The sequence below is a fragment of the Arvicanthis niloticus genome, chromosome 15, assembly GCF_011762505.2.
Source record: "Arvicanthis niloticus isolate mArvNil1 chromosome 15, mArvNil1.pat.X, whole genome shotgun sequence".
Lineage (NCBI taxonomy): Eukaryota > Metazoa > Chordata > Mammalia > Rodentia > Muridae > Arvicanthis > Arvicanthis niloticus.
In genome coordinates this window covers 40,166,024-40,186,826 of record NC_047672.1, presented here as the reverse complement: position 1 = coordinate 40,186,826, position 20,803 = coordinate 40,166,024, and the positions used below count along the sequence as shown (strand labels likewise).

Genomic DNA, 20,803 nt, shown 5'->3' with positions numbered 1-20,803 from the left:
ATCCTTTCTGTTGCTCCAATCTGTCAGTAAACATTCAAGTCATCTCTGAATTTGAAAATAATTCTTTATCTGTGATACTCCCAGGGCCATCTTACCATCTTTCCCTGACCTCTGTCATTTGTAAGTGTCCGGGAGCACAGCTTCCTCTCTACCAGTACAACATTCTATACTACCACAGTGTCCTTTAATTGAGTCACTTAAGACACCAGCTGCTCTCAGTGTAGAAGCCCATAATCCTGTACTCCTTCTGATTTCAAGTGCGCTGGAACTTAGCTTCTTGTTTGAAGGAAACAAGGCCAATGATGTTGTTAATAATTTCATAACGGGATAAAAATAGGCATGACAAAAGTGGGGGATGATAAAGAGAAGAACGAGGGGTCATGTTTTAATTTGATGTTGAGCGAAAGAAGAATAGAAGGCATAGGAAAATAAGAACTTAAATAAGATTGGAAATTGTTAGTTTGGTCCAACACAGTAGAGCTGGGTCTAATTCTGTAGCTGTTACTGCAAAGGACCAGAGAGGGTTCATCATCCACTTCCCCCTGGGTTCCTGTATATACATCTATTCCCATGAAGCTCATTTCTTCACTGTCAGGGAGCTGAAGCATACATGGGCTCTTATAGAGGAGACATAACAGCATCTAAAGTACCTTAGAAACACACACCTCCAGAAAGAAGTGGGCACCCAGATTCCTTCACCTATTTAGTCATGCTTCAGTTGCAAAAATTTACTCCCAAATTGGAAAGGAGAGCTTAGGATACAAACTTAGGTTTCGCTGAAGTTTAGGTAACCATTACAGAAGCCACAGCTGGCCAAAACAAAAAGAGCAATTTCCCACAGGCTGCCTGATCCCAGTGGATACAGCTACAACAGGCCCTCCGCTGAACATTGTGTGCAATTATATTTTAATGTTTTGAAGTTGTAAAATAGGCTCAGGGATCATTGTGGAAGATGGAATGGAAAGATTGTAAGAGCCAGATGACCAGAAATTGTGAGACTGTGTCTCCTAAAATTGACAGGGAAGCCATACCCAGTATACCTTAGCAATATGGCTTCCTAAATAAGTCCTGAACTATGACAATATCAATGGACATGCTACCGTAGAAGGGGACAATGTCATGGTGCTTCACCCATAGACAAAGAACTCTGAGCAATTAATGGATGCTAGAGTAAGAATTAGTCTTACTAAGTAGTTATCTAATTAGAGCCCTAACTGGTTATCCAACCCCGAGTGATCAGCTCTGAAATAATATAGGCACAAACAAAACTAAACAGACTTGGCAGGTTTCATTTGTACAGTTATGCCTGTAAATGTAAGAGGAAAGACTACTGCTAATTTGAGAGGGACAGCTGGGGTACATTCGAGGGCTTAGAAGAGTGGTTCTCAAGCTTCCCAATGCTACAACCCTTGAATACAGTTCCTCATGTTGTGGTGACCCCAACCACAGTATTATTTCATTGCCACTTCAGGACTGTAAATTTTGCTACTCTGATGAATTGTAATATAAATATTGATATGCAGGATAGCTGATAGGCAAGGCCAGAGGAGTCACGACCCATAAGTGGAGAATTAATGGATGGAGGAAGGGGAGAAATTGTGCCATTATGTTTTAATGTTTTAAAGTTGTAAAATATTAAAATACTTTGCATGGAGAGATGACTCAACGGTTAAGTGTGTTTGCTGCTCTTCTAGAGGACCAGAATTGGATTCCCAGACCCCTTGTCATGTAGTTCACAACCACCTGGAACTCCAGCCCAGGGAATCTGACTCCCTCATCTGGCCTCCACGAGCACCTAGACAGGCATGCACATTTGCATACACATGTGTAAATATTAAAGACATTTTCCTAAAGTTGTAATATCCATTGCTTTCTTCTTGTGGTGACCTGAGAAGGCTGAAAGTCTAAATTCCATTCTCATAAAAGAGGATTTTTTTCTGAGTGATAAGACCAATCCTCTAGGGCTCAGAATGCTAGAGGGAAAGATTTCCAAACTGAAGATGTTGGGAAGGTCATCGTTTTGGTCACCTGGGAAAGGCAGTGGTCAGTAGATGAAAATACTCACTCATGTCTCAGGGTCAGCATACACCCTATCTCAGCCTTGCTGACTTGAGTTAAATGTTTCTGCTGCTCCTCGTCGGAAGGTAGTCCTCAGAGCAAAGGGCGGGGCAAATTAACGAACCCAAGCGGTGTCCAGGTTGCTTTACCTGTCACTTCGCAGAACATTAGTCAGTAGCCGAGATGAGTCCATACAGAGAAGTGCGTTATGTCAGCTCCCCAGATACAATACTAGTTTGAAATGGGAAGAATCATGCACACACAGTTAAAGCTTCATTAAGCCCATGACGCAGGTTAAGCATCGCCAGCAGCCGGCTCTGTGTCAGGCTAGCGCTAGACATGTAGTCATTTACAGGCAGGAATAATAGAGACTTATATAGTCCTCTCTGTGTAACATGTGTGGAAGCTTTATGCAGTCATTAATGTTCTTTTCCTGCTGAAATGGTCAGATAAATATAACCCTAAGAAAGTCATTGCTTAATCTTGATGACTCAATGGGAACAGCAGGCCACCACCATAAAACACTGGCTTCCTTCTTTGTGACACAGTTCATTAGCCATTCAGGAAAAAGCTGACCACACTTATTTGCTTCATAATGATGTTGTATACAGCTTAACCACTACAAAACCGTGTATTGAAATCAATTAACAGGAAAAAATGATGATTATAACTTTTCTTATATTTGAAGATTTTTTTTTCTGACTCTATGGATATCATCAAGCATGAAAATCCTTTCTGTGCTTTATAAGGCCATTAGAAACACGGCTCATTACTAATCAGAAACAGAGAAATTAAGTAACATTTATTGCAACTCAGGAATTTACGACTCCCAGTTATCTGTCAATGAAGCAAAGCTTTCATTTTTAATAAGTTAACTATTTCATCCACTTTGACTCTTTCCCCATGAGGAATTATGGATTCTTTGTTCATTTTTCACACCATTGTAAGACTTTACCATAATTCCTTAGATGATATTCAAGAAAGTCTGTCTCCAGGCACATGGGAAGATTCTCTTTTTCTTTTCACTTTTAGAAGTTTTTGGCACAGTATTTCTCACTGTAATTTTTTCCCAGAAAACTGAGCTCTGTATTATGACTGTAATAAATCACTCCTTTAGGAGTTCTGAGATGAACAGTGGAATGACATATGATTTAATATAAAGAAATAAAACTCACTCTGTCCCACTTTGCTTACTTTTCTAAAAATCCACACAGAAGCATTGAGGCTCTGGTAGTTCCCAGGTTCCAGCTAACATTCTACTAAATCCCAAAACTTTGATGACACAGAATCCCGCATGAATTTTTTCAGACCAATTACATGTTAAATACCCAGACAGTAAACCGCTCTTTAAAACACAGTTGGGAGCAAGTCAAAAGCTGAAGTTTCCTCAGCCAATATGTTGGCTTAACCAGGCTGATGAGAGTTAGCTTTGCACTGAGCAAGGCCCTATGTCTAAGCATTGCAGTGAGCAAAGATGATGCCTGCAGACAGGAAGCAGCTTGCACAGCTGTTCTCTGGAGCTTTTGCTCTCAGGCAAATCCTGCAATTTGCTTCTTTTGTAGGAAACCAGAAACATGTAACTCTGTGTTTAGAAAACAGCCAAGATGCAGTATCTTGCTGGAAGAAGAAATAGGAGGAGAAGGAGGAAGAGGAGGAGAAAAAGGAAGGGGAAGAGGAGGAAGAAGAGGAGGAGGAAGAAGAGGAGAAGGAAGAGGAAGAAGAGGAGGAGGAGGAAGAGGAGGAGGAGGAAGAGGAGGAGGAGGAAGAGGAGGAGGAGGAGGAGAAGAAGAAGAAGAAGAAGAAGAAGAAGAAGAAGAAGAAGAAGAAGAAGAAGAAGAAGAAGAGGAGGAGGAGGAGGGGGAGGAGGAGGGGAGGAGAAGGGGGAGGAGGAAGAGGATGAGGACGGGGAGGAGGAGGGGAGGAGATGGGGGAGGTGGGGGAGGAGGGGGGGGGGGGGGAGGAGGAGGAGAGGAGAAGGGGAGGAGGAGGGGAGGAGAAGGGGGAGGAGGAGGGGAGGAGAAGGGGGAGGAGGAAGAGGAGGAGGAGGGGGAGGAGGAGGGGAGGAGAAGGGGGAGGAGGAGGAGGAGAGAGGAGGAGAGAGGAGGAGGAACAGGAGGAGGATGAAGAGGAGAAGAAGAAGAAGAAGAAGAAGAAGAAGAGGAGGAGGAGGAGGAGGAGGAGGAGGAGGAGGAGGAGGAGGAGGAGGAGGAGAGAGGAGGAGGAGGATGAAGAGGAGAAGAAGAAGAAGAAGAAAAAGAAGAAGAAGAAGAGGAGGAGGAGGAGGAGGAGGAGGAGGAGGAGTGGAGGAGGAGGGGAGGAGGGGGAGGAGGGGGAGGAGGGGAGAGGAGGAGGAGGGGAGAGGAGGAGGAAGAGGAGGAGGAGGAAGAGGGGGAGGAGGAGGAGGAATATAATTCATGGTCACCTTGGATTGATGCCCAGTCCCTCATAAACTCAGCATGGCTGGTGTACTTGGGAGGTGGAGGAAGGTTGATCAGAAATTCAGTGTCATCCTTGGCTACATAGTGAGTTCTAGGACAACCTAGGCTATGTGAAACTTTGTCTCAAAAGAAAAAAAATAACCGAACTTACAGAAATAGGACAAAAAGCTTTTGTTGAGATGCCAATCAAGGCAAAATAAATGACATTTCTTATTTAATAAGCCCCAAGCAGATCATTAAGAATCTTTGATCTCTATTTCTCTGAAGAGCAAGCATTAAGTAGGCCAAAATAGACACTCAGACATTGTGAATATTAATATCACAAAAATTCATTCATGCTATGGATGTGTATTTTGTAAAATGAAAAGGTCCCCAGACCTAATTAAAATATAACTCCCCTTTCAACATTTTTATTGGTTTTCTTTCACAAAGAGCACGATATATATTATCCCTAGTCTTGCCCCACACATCGTGGTATAATATATATCGCATGTTGTCTGTATACTTTGGTGTTGTAAGCATTGAAGATAGACTTTGAAAATTATGTTTACTCTCATTGCATGTTGTCTGACTAATGGCTTTACTATTGACACAAAGAAAAATCACTGTAAACAAAGAAGTAGATGTGTTCACAGAATAATGATTGTTTCATGTTCATAGTATATGACTTACTCAAAAAAGAAACTTTTCAACTAACTCAAGGACTAATTATAAATTCCTAGGAGTGATTTCTTAGTTGTGCCAGTACATGTCTGTCATCATAAGATATTTCTTTTGTTTATGCACTAAGAGCTTAGTGAATGGATAGCAATTGTTTCCATATAGTTTTGTGGTATTTTCTTTTGTTTTGATCTTTGCTGCCACAGAATAAATGACCCCAAGGGATATTATTAAACTTTTATTTATGTGTATATGTGTATGTCATGTATGTATAGGTGCCCATGTATGATGATAGAGGATGTTGTACCCCCTAATGCTGGAGTTACAGGTGATTATGAGCCATCTGTTATGGGTTATAACATTACAAATGGTTGTGAGCTGAGGTGGGTTCTGGGAAATAACTCAGGTCTTCAGCAAAATAGGCCAGTTTTCTAAACCACTGAGCCATCTCTCCAGCCACTCTCCCCATTGGGAGATTGCTTTGGGCAGAAAGCTAAGTTTATATAGATGGCCTAGTTATAAATTCTTTCATGGTTAAAGATATTTCATGCAAAATATCAATCTCCTCAGCAAAGCCAGCCTCTCTCCACTGAGATAACAACTGAATTGTCCCCTCCCCCTGACCCTCCACTTTATGAAAAACATATTGGGGATCATCGGGTCTTTCTATGAATCCTTATATAACTTTTTATGCCAATAAACTTTAAAAAGAAACCATCATCTATTGAGCAGTTTACCTTCTTAGATGGTATTTCTCCTCAAGATCAGTCACCACTGTTAACCAGATAACCATACACACAGCTCCAATTAAAAGTGTTATGTGGGGAGAGGGACCAGAACTAAGCATTAGTTACAAGTGTGCTGTGCTGTGTCCATGTGGGTTTGAACCTGTCAGCGTTAGCTGGAGTAGTAGAGTGTTCAGATATTGTTAGTCTTTAAAGAAATAAAACACTACAAAGTAAGCCACAGTGTCAGATCTCGGCAGAGTTTAGCAGCAGAATTCTCTAGAAGAAAACCAAGCCTTTGACTTTAAAAGGAGTGTAGCTACACTCTGTTGAAGGAGGCAGGGATATCTTGTGGGTGACAGCAAGGATCCCCAAACATCTGTTGTCTAGTGCAGACAAGTGCTATGCTCGAGCTCAGCTTGAAAAGCTATGTGGCTATAAGCAAGAAGGAGGCAACAACCAGAAGGCACATATCAGAAGAGGTGAGGGAGGCCCAGTGACATCGGCAGGGAGAGAAGCGCAACCTGGGGCAAACTCATAGCATCTGCCTTTTGAGACTAAAGATGTCGAGACTTACAGATAAGTGATTTATACAAACACACTGGCCAGACTTGGCTTTGAATAAAACAGTCGTCTCAGCGCTGCCACACAGTGAGTTGTGACAACTGCTTAACTGTAATGATCAAATCACAGCCACAGCATTCAAGTTCAGGAAATAATGAGCTAATTAAAAGCCCATGGGGAATTTAAGACAAGCCAAAATGACAATCTTATACCTTGACATTTCTCCAGGACACGTTCTTTTGTATCTGAGGCCACAGACTCCCAAGTTCTTTCATTTAAAACAAGCTATCCTTCCACTTATATTGCCTGCCAAGGACAATAACATATTTTCCACAGGAAAATGCCAGCTCCTCCCTGGGCACTCTGGAAGATAACCGACATTATCAAAACCGGAACTGATACGCCTGGGTTGGGTTTCGAACAGACTGCCTCAGAATATTGTAACTGACACCGTGTGCTTTACGCAGCCCCTAAACACAACTTGACAAGATCCATGTCCAATCAGTTCCAGATTGTCCCCAGTATTTTATGGCTACGGACTGAATCACAAACTAATGGGCACAGGCAGGAAGAAAAAGTAGCAATTTTAAAAAAAAAACCAGGTTCAGTCAATCTGATATATTAAAGATGCCCAGGTTTCTGAAGACATCAGTGCAGGAGAAAATCTGCTGTCCTGGGTCTCTCTCATCTCCAGCTACGTTTTTTTTTTGTTTTTTGTTTTTTGTTTTTTGTTTTTTTAATCGTGGTAGGAAAGCCATGATCCCTGCTTGTCTTGTAAATCTCAGTGTGTCCGGCTCAAACTGAAGCATCCCCTTTGCGAAGCAGCGTCGATTGCGCTCCTTCGAGCCAACGCTGTCTGGAGCAATCTTCGTTAAGGCGTTCGGTTCTGTGGAGCACTGGTGTGTTTACATATCTGTTTTCTCTGCTAGAACTCCGTGAGGGCTGGGACGGTGGTTGGCTCATGTAGATGTTAAACAAATGTCTGTCCAGGGAGTCGATAAAGAAAAAAACAAATGGGTGAATGTCATAAACTATCAACTTCCGTAGCCAGTGGACTGTCCGCCCATGACTTCATGGGAGAACTGAAAACACGTGATAGATGGACCTCGATGGAACAGATATTGACCTTTTATGATTGTCAATCTGAAAAATAAAAAATCACCGTCTACCATGGGAATTAAATTCAAATCTTCACTTAATGACTAATTTTGGATATAAAAATTACAGGAGTGAATGGTGTGGTGTGAATTGGGAAAGTGCTTTGAGGCTTTGAGGCTTGGTTGTTTCCAGAAGGGGTGAATCTGGCCTGAACTATTCATAGTCTTTGCCTGGTCTCATTCATGACCAACTGTAAGCATTTCGAGCGCAGCTGTCTGTGTTTAGAGAGACCATCTGCCATCACCAAGAGTCTTCCCTGATGAGGTTTTAATTGGTCTGTAAGTGTTTTCCAAACACAGCCTTTGTTTTTTGGTACAGCATGCTCTGCTTTGCCTGGTTTTGTTTTTGCAGTGTGTGGAACATGAGTTTGAAGTCAGATAAAACTGTAGTTCAAATGCTAATTGTTTGCTTATTGAGCTGTGTGACTTCAGAAAAGCAAACTTTTCGAGCTCTGGTTTCCTCATCTGGTGAGCAGGGAGAGTAATGTCTGCTGGAAACAGCTGGAAAAATTCAGTGCATGTACCTACCCAAAGGGCTTCCTGTGAGCTTGGTTTGTTATAAACGGAGTTCTCTCTCTCTCTCTCTCTCTCTCTCTCTCTCTCTCTCTCTCTCTCTCTCTCTCTCTCTCTGTCTCTGACAACCTTCTTGGAAAAGAGAGAGCTCTCACAAAAGTCTGACCCATAAGATTGTACCTGCCTTGGATCTTCCTCAGCCAATATCCTGCCACAATTCTTTGTTTTTGGCTTATTTTTAATTACATGTATATGTGAGCACAAGCCTGTGAAGTCCAGATATGTACCACACAGAGACATATCACACACAAATGATTTAATATTCAAAAACAAACTTCAGCAGATGGTTTTTAAAGGCATCTTTCCCCTTCCGGTCTGGGCCAGAGCACTGAGCAGATCTTGGGTGGCAGCTCTGCCCCCAACCTCCAAGAACCCAGAGGAAGCAGGGATCCCAGGCGCTCTAACACAGGCAGTATCTTAGAATACACAGCCTTGGTGTACCTACTCATCAAGCATACTGAGCAGACCTGCCCAAACCTCCGATGTCCTGGAATTCCATCTGGATTCAGTGAAGACACAGCATCAGAGGCTTATCAACTTACTCTTCCCCCCACCCCTCTTCTAAAATCTCAACGCCCTTAATCAGCTTGAAGAAGTTAAAGAAGAGTCAGCGCCCCTATTCCCTGAGCTTGGGGACTAATGTGGTTAATAATGGTCTGTCTTTCTAGGGAAAAGTAGTGGTTTTGTTGGAACAGGGGGATTAGCTAGGACTTATTGCATAGCCATAACCTATTGGTAGAAATCTGTATAATTATTATCAAGATGAAGTTATAATTTCTTAAATGGTACAAAATTTACTTTGATTTCAAATTTAAGGTTTTCATTGGTATGAGCCTCTTATTAATATAAAAATGAGATGAATATTGATACTCTCATGGGCATTGTGCCTGTATAACACATTTAGGAACACAAGGCCTAGACCCAGCCCTTTTTTAACTTTTTTAACTGATTTGGGACGGTTAACCTATGAGTTAAGAGACTATAGCAAATTCATGGTTTTGAGTTTATTGTTAGGGTGTTTTCCATATTTTATTTAGAAATAGCTGAGAGGAGTGAACAGACAACAGTCCAGGTTACCTTACATGGATAGTTGGTTTTCAAAACATCAGAAGTCCATAGAACTGACGCTACAAATATTTCTATATTAATGTTCATTTTGATTAGAGACCTGTCTGCTCCTGACAGCTTCCTGTCGTGGATTCTAAGAAGAAATTGAGCATCCTTGGAGATACTCCAGTTGTGCGGTGACAGCCACTAGGCAAGAATTGCCTCTCTCCATCTACAGACAAATTACTGTCCAGAAAAGGACACACATGCAGAATAGTCGACTGATTATATCTGCCTAGACAGAGTAATCAGTCCTTAATAATCCTACATCACTAAGGTCTGTCAGATGATTCTGGGCCAGAAGGCTGAAGATTTGATGCTCCAACGTTCGGTAGTATAGGGGCTTTTCAGGTGTTCAGCGGTCTCTATAAATTGGCTAAGTTTTAGAACCTATGCTTAGTGCTTCCCATAACTTCAGTTAACTCAGTCATTCCGGATTTCTGATGGGGTTGAAGACCTATAGTCTCATAACCAATCCTGGCTATTTACTTTGAGAGAAAAGATCTGAGTAGATGGTTTTCAGCTGACATTCATTCTAAAGCCAAAAAAGCCAGGATCAAAAGTAAGTGTTTTAGTTAGAAGAGATGACAGAGGTTCTGGTTAGTCAACAGAATGATGGACTGGGTATTAGGACTATCTTGTACCTCACTGGTACAATTAGGAATAAGTATGCTGTAATTGTATTTTGAGAGAAAAGTTCTACTTTAACAGGAAGGGTGATATGTAGGAGGAGCTAAGTGGGAAGGAGTATTGAGAGGAAGAGATGGAACAAGGAGAGAAGATGAAGAAGAGGAGAAGCTAGGTGATGAGAGAGAGAAAGAGAGAGGGGGCATGGAGGCAGATGTTCACATGTCTCCACCAGTCAAAGATAGTTTTTTTATCTAGGTTGGGTATTGGGTTACGCTTCTGATTGAGCATTACCAAACTTATAAATCCTTTGATTAACATTTTTTAAAAAAATCATATAAAAGCATAAAGGAAAGGGGGGCATGGGACAGGGGTGTTCTAGGGAGGGGAAATGTGGAAAAAGGATGGCATCTTAAATGTAAATAAAATGTAAAATAAAAAAATAAAACTGTCACGTACAAAATAAAAATAAATAAATAAATAAAAATAAAAGCCATCTTTCTTTCATACAGGTTAGAACATTCTTCTTCTATGAATGTACTCTGTCTTCTAGAAAATTTTCCAAACTGTACTAGGCTCAAGTTTCCATTTTAAAAGTTGATTTCGAACTTACGGAAAGTTGCCAGAGTCTCTTTACCCAGCTTCCTCTAACGTTTAAATAGCGTGGTTATCCATGCTGAGAAGTTAACTAGTGGGTTGGGTTGGGTTTGTTTTGTAACATGGGGTGCTCTGGGAAGGCATTGGGCAGGGGGTAGTTGCAGAATCTAATCAAGAGTTCCATGCTGCAGTTAGTTGTCATGTCTCTTAGTCTTCTCTTATCTGCAACTGTTCCATTTTTTTCTTTTGTCTTCTGTGACCTTGCCATTTGATGAATGAAGGTCAGCTATTTCGTAAAATATATCTGAGTTTGGAATTAGATGGTAGTTTGTGCAGATGAAGTAACACAGTTGGGACAAGAGTCCTGGGGTGACTGGCATGATGGTGCACATTGGTAAACCCAGCACTCAGGAAGAGGATCAAGAAGACCAACAACTAAGAGGCTGGGCCACACAGAGCAGCACTGTGACTCTCAAAGAAAAAGCAAGGTGTACCGCAAATGTCTGTTCCTCTTGTTCCCTCAATGAGGACAGTGTCTGCTGGGTTTCCCGTCACACATTATCTTTTCTCTGTGATACTGCAGAAGTGACCTTTAGATGGCGCTAGACCAATTCCAATTCACATGTATTAAACCTTACATAGTCAACTCTGCCTGTCATTGGTATAATTATGTTCCATATGTATTTGGGGTTTCATGTGTATATAAGTTTGAGCGTGTAAGTGCAAGTTTGGGCATGTGCCAAGGGAGTCCAGAATAGGGCTTGAATCCCCTGAGCTGGAATTACAAGCATTTGTGAGCTGCTTGACATGGGTGCTGGGAACCAAATGCAGGAACTGCAAGGAACCATACATAGATCTTCTGGAAGAGCAGCACGTATTTTTAACTGCCGACCCATCTCTTCAGACCTCAATACTTAGGTTTTTAAGTAGTAAAGATGATTATAAACCTTTGATCTCACAATCTCTTCATAGTTTGGATATTCAGTTTTGAAAGAATTAGCGTGTCCCCTAGACAAAAAAAATCACTTACTTCCTAAGAGCTTTTGAGTTTAACTCAAAATGAGTAGATGAACCTCATGACAATGAGTAAGAAAACTTTGAAAAATTATTTAGTACCAAGCCACTACTATTAACATTTCAGTAGAAAGTAAAACGTCTGAGTTTAAGATGTGTAATATTACAAAACAATTCATTTTCATCATAATATATTTGACTTGGAACATATCTACCTAGAATAAATAGTGAAAAACAAGCTTCAGCTGTATGCTAAGGAGTTAATACATTGATTGGCCATGGTCAGATGCCATGTGTTTATGGTTATGACAGTGGGGCTTATCTAGTGAGAGCGCACTACCAGGAAACCTAGTGTCTGAGGACCACACTATGGGTTCTGTTCCAGAAATGAATGGCATTCCACATTTCTGTCCATCCACTAATGCAATAAACAGGCACTAAACACCTTTTATACATCAGGCGTTATGCTATACACTGAATAGGTACATTAGATAAAATACCATCCACTGCTGGCAAGTATTTGTTACTGCATCTTGAAAAATAAATTTAGTCTATCATTTCATAAAACGTTTAAGAATGAACCACGCGCTGCATATTTGCATATTGTCCAAAATACATGGATCACCCAGGACCTATAATTTGGATTATGTATTTTTAACAAAACTAAACTTCAGCCACTGACCTCAAATCTGGCATTAGCAGTGTTTGCTCTGGTGTGTGTGTGTGTGTGTGTGTGTGTGTGTTATTATGAGTGGGTGTAGATGACATCTACTGCGATGCACATGTGGAGATCAGTGTACAGCTTTTGAGAGCTGTTCTGTTGCTTCATTTTTTAATCTGGGTGAACTAGGATAGCTGACAACACGTCTGTAAAATTTTCTTGTCTCTGCTTCCATTTTTCATAAAAGTGCTTGGGTTACAGATCTACAATACTATGTGTGCTTTTTATGCAGGCTCCAGGGATGTAACTCAGTTTTACACGAGTGTGTTTACCCACTGAATATCTCCCTGCCTTTTGATTCATGTTTAAATGCACTAATTATAATTTGTCTTCATATCATTATTTGACATTACATGTAGCAGAAAATAAATTCCAGTTCCTAAATTCTTATGTGGGAGAATGCTACTGACATCAATTCTTTACAGTGAAATTTAACCCAAAACTAAAAATCAAGGACTTATTGTGAATTTCAACATCACTTAAATCAATTCAGAGGCCTGAATGATTTTTTTAAGGCAGTAACTTACATGTTTTTTTTTATTGTAAGCTTCTAGCTATTTAAGTACTAAATAGAAAGGAAGCCTCAAAAAAAAGAATAATAACAATGAAAATGTATCATTAACAATAACACTAATAATAAAATGTAGATATTTCTATATGCCAGGCACTGTTCTAAGATTTCTTAGATATTTACTGGTTTTGTATCCCCCTGACTGTAGACCCTGTGACCTATAATCAAAGAAGGTATGTGTCAAGGTTACTCCAAACTCCAAACCACAAAGCAAACACCCTTTCAAGCAAGAGAAGGACCAAGGCCACAGTGGCCCACTGTCCACACTGTTTATTCAGTGGAGAATTTACAAGGACTCCTCATTTGAACATTGATGGAGCTCTCTAGTCAGCTCAGCTAATACTAATCTTTAGAGAAAGCACTTGAAATACTGTCCTTTAGGGGAAATTTTACCTTAATTATTATCCAGATGTAGAACATATTTGGCAATATGGTCTAGTTAGAGGACAGTACAACTTTTCGGGTTTTGTTTGTTTGTTTGTTTGTTTGTTTTCAGAGACAGGGTTTCTCTGTGTAGTCTGGCTGCCCTGGAACTCACTCTGTAGACCAGGCTGGCCTCGAACTCAGAAATCCACCTGCCTCTGCCTCCCAAGTGCTGGGATTAAAGGCGTGCGCCACCACTGCCAGGCTGACAGTACAACTTTTATTAGAGCAATACTAGAAGTCAGGTTTGTTTTAGATGTCAAGCAAAGGTTTATGAGCCAGGCTTGAGGTGTCAAGGTAATGTACCTCCCTAAAAAGTTTCATGGGCTTTTCTTCTTGTTGCTTTTAGTTGGTTCCATGTAAGTATACTAATCTATGTTAAGTAGTTCTGCCTCTGTCTAAGTCAACAGATATCTTTAGAAGATGCTGTTATTTTGTTTCCTGGTAGCTTCTTTTATAACTTCTTCAAGGTATTGGTTCTCTGTGGAGTTGTGCCAATAGTCCATGGATACTAGAATATGCTTTAATCCAATATGTACTCTGTGTTCATGCTTGCATCATAAGTATCTCTAAGGACAGTGTGGAAGGATTGATTTTGCTCAGTCAATGTTGTGGTCTATGACAAATTCAATAGAACATGATGGCTGGCAACTGGATTGAGGCCCCCTCACTCTTTGATAGGTATCCCAGCATCCCAGCATCCCAGCATCCCAGCATCCCAGCATCCCAGCATCCCAGCATCACAGCATCCCAGCATCCCAGCATCCCAGCATCCCAGCATCCCAGCATCCCAGCATCCCAGCATCCCAGCATCCCAGCATCCCAGCAAACATCCCAACATCCCTCTGCTTCTGAAAGCAGGTGTGGAAGAAATCAGCACTGCACCTGGACTTAAGGCAAATCTAATCTGGTTCATAGATGTTTAAAGTTTAAAGAACTTCAGGTTTAAAGTATCACATGTCTCAAGACCACTGATGGTTGTGTGTGTGTGTTACACATGCGCACACATGCATAGAGGTATGCTAGTATTTGTGTATGTACCCCTGATAAATACAGATGGAAAATATACAAATGGCCCAAGGCTAATGTAACTGCATGTTTTATTAGATAGTCAACTCTGTTGCTGCCACTCAGACAGAATGTGCCCCACTAAAGCCACATCTTTAAAGACTACAATCTGGCCTGCCTGCTCATTGGACAATTTACTAGTGTCAAAGTCCAAGCTGAAATACTTGTAACGGCAAGTATTTTCAATATGACTAATCAGTGTCTCCTGGGCAGGACTGTTTATTATTTAATATATGGAAAACATCCGTTATGTTTATCCTCTCCATTACTGGTAAGCACACATTCCCCCACAGTTGTCTTTAGAAACATCTCTGTGGCCTACAGGCTATTTCCAGTCATTGCTCTTTAAGCTTTAATCTACAAAGACTAGGTTTGCTCTTTGGAATAGGAAATAACCTTTCCTTGATGTTGTTGTGTTGTTGTTAGTGTTTTGACGTTTTCCAAACGGATCCAGATTCTTCAAAGTGCAAGAGAGTGCAAAGCAGCACGTGCCGTTCCAGCTCTGCCCTGCTTTGTTCGCGAACCAAAAGAGGCTGAGCACTTTTAGACATCCCAACATATAAATTCAGTTTTCCCTCTCATTCGCCTTTATATCTATCCTTCTGGGTTCCAGCTGGAACCAAAACCAAAAGTGCTAAGCAACCACAATAAAGACTGCTTTCCTTGGGGTTTCTAGATCCTCGGAAGTGGCACGTATTAGTCATTCACAAGCCCCAGATCTCAGATTTTCCAGTTTAAATTCTATAAAGCCCAGAGACACGTGTGTGTTTCTCAATCAAGACTATAGGATGTTTCTTCAGTGTGGACTTCAGCCTTGAGGACTACAGTGACCCCATCTCAGCTGATTTGAGGTCTAAGTTGAAAATAAAATTTCATATTAGCTTAGAGATGTGGAATGCGTGAAAAATATGGAGAAGTATTCCAAATATTGATGTCAAATTAATATATTTAATGGAAGGTAATGAATTCATCTGCTTGTGATTTGTTTCAGTTTTCCTTCCTCCTGAGGCTTTGCAGACTAACTTACAATATTTTCATAATACAATCTATGGTCATATTCTCATTGATACTTGCTTAGCAAAGAAACACAGTTGTCTCTTATTTTGTGATGGCTCTTCACTGTGTGTATTAGAGGTACAGGTCTTATGGAGATAACCGTACCTACAGTGAGTTCATGAATGCAATGTCAATGTCATATCCAAGAGACAGAAGGTCAAAGGAGTCTTACTTGCCTTCTGACTCTTATATTCATTATAAATTCTGTTCTGTGATGTTCCCAAATCTCCTCCCCTTAGGAAGGGATTTGACATAGATGTACCATTTAGAGCTGACTACATTCGATTATCACTTATTGTCAGCTTTTTGGCCTCACATACAAGCCCAAAGTGGTTGGTTACCTTTATAATCTTCATGCCACTACTGCACCAATGGGCACACGTTGTCTGACAGTTTGGAATTGTAACATGCTGGGTTCTCTGTAAGACATGCTTACTTTTGTTTCTCATTTGTCTTTCTTCCAATGGCCTATTAACTGGAATTGGAATCTGTCCTTAAATGAGTCTTTCTTTTCATTGATTCTATACATTGACATTATTTTCAGTTGAGGCCCATGTTTAAAATGATTATCACATGCCCATGATCATGACAAACAATCACGGTGTTGTGGCTCACATCATAAATTAGTGTACATCAAACTCAGCCCATGTATAGCCAAATCTTGACCAACCAAATTACAGCTGGGGCCAGGGCCAGGGCCAGGGCTGGGGCGGGGCAAAGCAAAGCAGCAAAAGTCCTGGATTGTTCCCTGAAAGCCTCAACTCTGGTGACAGACATAACTTCTTGTTCTTTAGTGACCTCATCTAGACTCTGAGGTGAGGTAGCTGAGTTTCAACGTGAGGCAAACCTGAGTTTAAATCCTCTTTTCTTATCTCTAAATGGATGAACTCTCCACACAAAGAAAAAGATAGCATTCATAGCTTACGTAACATGAGGATCGGTGTATAAAAGATACTAAGAAATGCTTAGTGATTTCAATTATCATTATTGTGATTCTTATGCTTCAGTTTTATACCAGAGAACAAGAAGTTTTTATTGGGATTTTTTTTCATGAGGAAAGCATCTTAGAAGTCCAACTAGCAACTGAATATTCATCTTACTATTCACAGAACAGAAGAGTTATTCAATACATAATTGACTAAATATGCTTTGTTAATATGTCTTCTCACATTTGTTAATATGGAACTTTTATAACAATAAACCCCCACAAATCCGAAGTGCATAAATGACCATATCCATTTGAGTATTGCACCAAGTCACACTTATTTATGGTGTAGTTTTTCTTAATAAGCCTCTTAAATTTGAGTGACATTCATCTCAGGACATATGAACTTATTTTTTAATATTCGTTTAAGAAAACTCTCTTCTTGCCAAAAGAAAATAAAGACTTCAAAATAAAAATTGTACACTGATTTTCACCGAAGAACCTACCAAATCTCAAAACTTAATTACTTAATTTTTACATACTCATTGTAGAATATTATATCTTACAGGGCACCATGAGAGTTTCTCAGAGGATGGTTATGGTGAAATTTTTTTAAAAAAAAAATTACTTTGTTTATGTCAGGAGCTATCATTTTTCTAGCAACTGAATATTCATCTTACTATTTGTCTTTAAGCTATATTTGTCAACAATATTCTACATGTTTCATTTAGTACCATTTAATTTTTGTTGTATTCTACAGTTTAGGGATCATCTTTTAGGACATTTTCTACATAAAAGAAATACAAATTCTTAAGGAAAACTTCTTAGAAGACCCTAGAATGAAACACCATCAGTTAAATGTGTCTCTTTTCTCCTCACTATTGGAAGACAACAGCATAACTGTAGCTCTGAGTTCAGAGCCACACACTAAGCCTTCTGGATCCCTCATGATACACCTATGGCTGAACAGTATTTATTCACATATCTGCTGTGTTCCCAGTGACACACAATAAAGATAAAAGTGATAAACTAGAAGTCAGGCTTTCTGTCCTCATAGGAAAAGGCTGATAAAGAAAGCAACCATAGGACAATAAGAAAAGTGTAAGGCCACACACGCCCAACATTAGAGCATAGGAGCCAGCGCTTCCAAAGAGGCATAGATGGAAGACAGGTGTGGAGTAGGAGTCGGTGTTAAGCAAGTGATCGAGCAGACAGCTGTGTGTGTGAAAGCACAGAACAAATAGAGAAAGATGCCCTGGACAAACCAGTTATTTGGGCCAAGTGGAGTCTATGCAAGGCAATCTAGAGAACAGATTCGAGCAGAAAAGGAACTAATTAGGATTTAGCATCTGGGAAAGATATTTAGCAACAATACAGGAAACGGATGCATGAACCAGCAATAGGTCTGGCGAGAGAGATCCATGAAGAGGTCAAAGCAATTCCTTTGGTGAATGAATATAATGCCCAGGACCACATGGAGTGGAGAGAGAAAAGAATGATGTCAGAGAGACACAGCATGAGCAAAGGTGTGGGGATTCCTTGGATGGTAGGGAAAATGAAGAGAGACTGATAACAGATCTGATGGAGAAAATGGGGGTTCCTGTGAGCTCCTGGGGGAGCTTAGAGGGTACAAGACAGATTATAAGTTAGAAACTCGTAAGGTCAAACGTGGCTGTTTTGTGTGCAACACCAACATCACTAATAAGAACCTAAGCGAGTGCTCTTACACATCAAAGCATCCAGCAGCAATGGCTGCAGATCAAGGAAGTCGGAACTACATCATCACAGCTCTGGACTTCCCCTCATGGTGCATACTAGTTGTTCCAGCTACCGCAAGCCTGTCCTGAAAGGCAGGAAGTCAAAAAAGACAGAGCAAAGACCAAACTCTGGGAGCTATTGAGATGAGTCAGTGGGTAAGGCACTTGCTCTGAGGACTGAGGACCTGAGTTCAATCCTGGGGAAACTCGTTGAAGGAGAAAACCAGTTCCTTCAAGTTGTCGCCCCATCTCCCTCCTGCCAAGCTGTCCTCTGGCCTCTACACATGCCCTATGGCATGCACATCCATATGCGGCCCCAAGTAAATCAGTTCACATTTAAATCATTAGAAACTCTTTTACAAGGAAGAAAGAACTTGACATCAGAGAGCGCAGACCTCTCAGCAATCCAGCTCACGTGAAAGGTTTTTGTAAGATAGACACGGTGGTATTAACTTTCTCTTCCAAAGAGGAAGGTGAGAAAAAGTGAAATTCAAATAAATTTTAACCCAACTGTGGTATCTGCCAGTTATATGTGTTCTATAACTTTTTTGTGTGTGTGTGAAATCGGCAGCAGAGCAGCCAAGGTGTCCTCTATACCCTTCCTGCTCTAAGGTGAGCGCAAGAAGGCTGCATATTCTTTAGTCTCCTATTTGCATATCAAGTGGAAGGAAATACAGACGGACAAGGGAAATGTTTCATTGGAACATAAATCTTTTCCAGAACTCCACACCTGAGATCACACACAGCTCTTGGGTAACAGCTATGCCCGTGAGCACCTTTATCTACCAGAAATGCCTGGAAATAGATTCATTTTAAACATGGAGCACATAGCTACCTGCAACCACAAAACAAAGGGAAGGGAAGAAGGAAGGGAACAGGAGTGGCTACTGTGCAGGCACCGAAGGCAGTCAGTCTGCCACGGAGCCTGAGTTCACGTGGTGCAATTCTTTGCTCTCCCCTCTCTTTACCCTTTTGTAATAAGAAAACGAGATAGTGTGACTTGATATCCTGGCCAGTTCGTGAGATGGCTAGATCTAAAATTCCCAAGTTCAGTGAGCTCTTTCCAATGTATCTCTCTATTCTCTTATTTTGTAAAATATGCACATAGTATACCCAGTGATGGGGAAGGGCATCCCCTTTCTAGCGTCACTGACTTTGTACTTCTTTCTTCCTTAAAGGCTATTTGTCACAAAACTCTCTCTCTCTCTCTCCCTTTCTTTCCCACTGTATGTGTATGTCCACTGTATGTGCAGAGGCACACGTGTGTATACAGATGTGCATGTGTGAGATGCCAAGGAACAACCTCAGGAGCCAACCATGTTTTTGAGGCAAGGTTTCTTACTGGCCTGGAACTCACCAAGTAGGCTAGGCTGGCTGGCCCGTGAGTTCTAGGCCTCTGCTCTGCATACTATTGTTTAGGTTTCTTATCATGTGATCTCTTCACGATGATGACAGTTATTTATTTTTTTAATTTTGATGCAGGATTGTGATTTATTGATTCACCCAGAAGAAACCTGTGGATTGCAACCTATTTCTGCAGACTACATTGAAGCCATTTCACAGCCTGAAATAGAGAGTTGTCCATCTGGGGACACTAAAGGTGATTACATGGGTATCCTTTCTCTAAAATCAATCCCTTGGTCTATGAGCACATGTTTAATTGGCCCCTGTTTAAAACAAGGACCTTACTTTTTCACTCATGTAAACATCAAGACACATTGCAAGTGTAAATGCATTGTTTTCATATTTGAAACATTTGATTAAGCAACCCCTTTGCTAATCCATTATCATTTAGAAATGGCAGATCAGAGGTCACTTCTGCCAGGAGCCTTCCTTTAGCCTCGAACTCATTTCCTAACTCTGTACTTTTCTTGTATCCCAATCTCTACAATTCAGTTAGTATGTGATTCATTGTTTGGTGCCATTCTTCCCAAGATGTTGGTTTCATGAGGGCAGAATGTTGGCTTTTTCACTTTAGTTTTTATTACATTTTTATTTGTGCGTGTGTGTGTGTGTGTATGTGTGTGTGTGCGCGCACGCGCGTGCGCATGTGTGTGTGCCCCTGCACACACATGTGTATGCCAAGGTGAGTATACAAGGGTCAGGTGACAGCCTGCAAGAGTCAGATTTCTCTTTCCATCATGTGGGTCTCTGAGAGTAAGTTCAAGTTGTCAAGCCTAGAGACAAGCATCCTCACCCATTGTGCAGCTCACCAGTTCCTTTTTCCAACTCATTACATACATACATACATACATACATACATACACACACACATACATACTTCACACATGGTAGGTAGAAAATAAATGCCTGGTTTTAAATAACTTATTGTTATTGTAAGAAAAGTATTGGAAGTAACCACAAGTATCCCTCATATTTTGATCATTCCTACAAGTAGGAACATGAGGACTTCAGAGGCATTAAATCTCGCATGCGTCATGAACAGACCCGCGATGAGACACCACTCTCTAGTTTCATCCTCTCAGGCTTGCTGAAGCAGGCAGAGTGCAGTCAAGCAACCCTGGTGCTGAGAATGTATTCAAAGTAATTAAGGCTCAGAGCATGTGGTTTTCAACGGTCCGGTCCTGCTTACTGTTCCATCCGGACCCCATGGCTCCCCTCCTCAGAAAGGCCTGAGAAGGCACACACAGCTGCACTAGCCTTACCATGAACTTCACACGGCTGCTGCAGCGAGAAATGTGTTTCCCAAATGGGCAGGGCAAATTGCGATTTGGCACGCAGCTAGTAAATGTGGGCATGTC

The 20,803-nt window shown here is 41.0% G+C and overlaps 1 protein-coding gene across 2 annotated transcripts in view; it reads left to right on the top strand.

The window, feature by feature from the left end:
- Cped1 (cadherin like and PC-esterase domain containing 1) overlaps nucleotides 1-20,803 on the top strand; it is a 263,483-nt gene that overhangs the window by 200,533 nt on the left and 42,147 nt on the right. For both annotated transcript variants that reach the window (XM_076913661.1, XM_034519389.2), the window contains exon 16: nucleotides 19,524-19,641. In XM_076913661.1, the coding sequence (XP_076769776.1) occupies nucleotides 19,524-19,641 (118 nt within the window). The remainder of the gene's footprint in view (nucleotides 1-19,523; nucleotides 19,642-20,803) is intronic.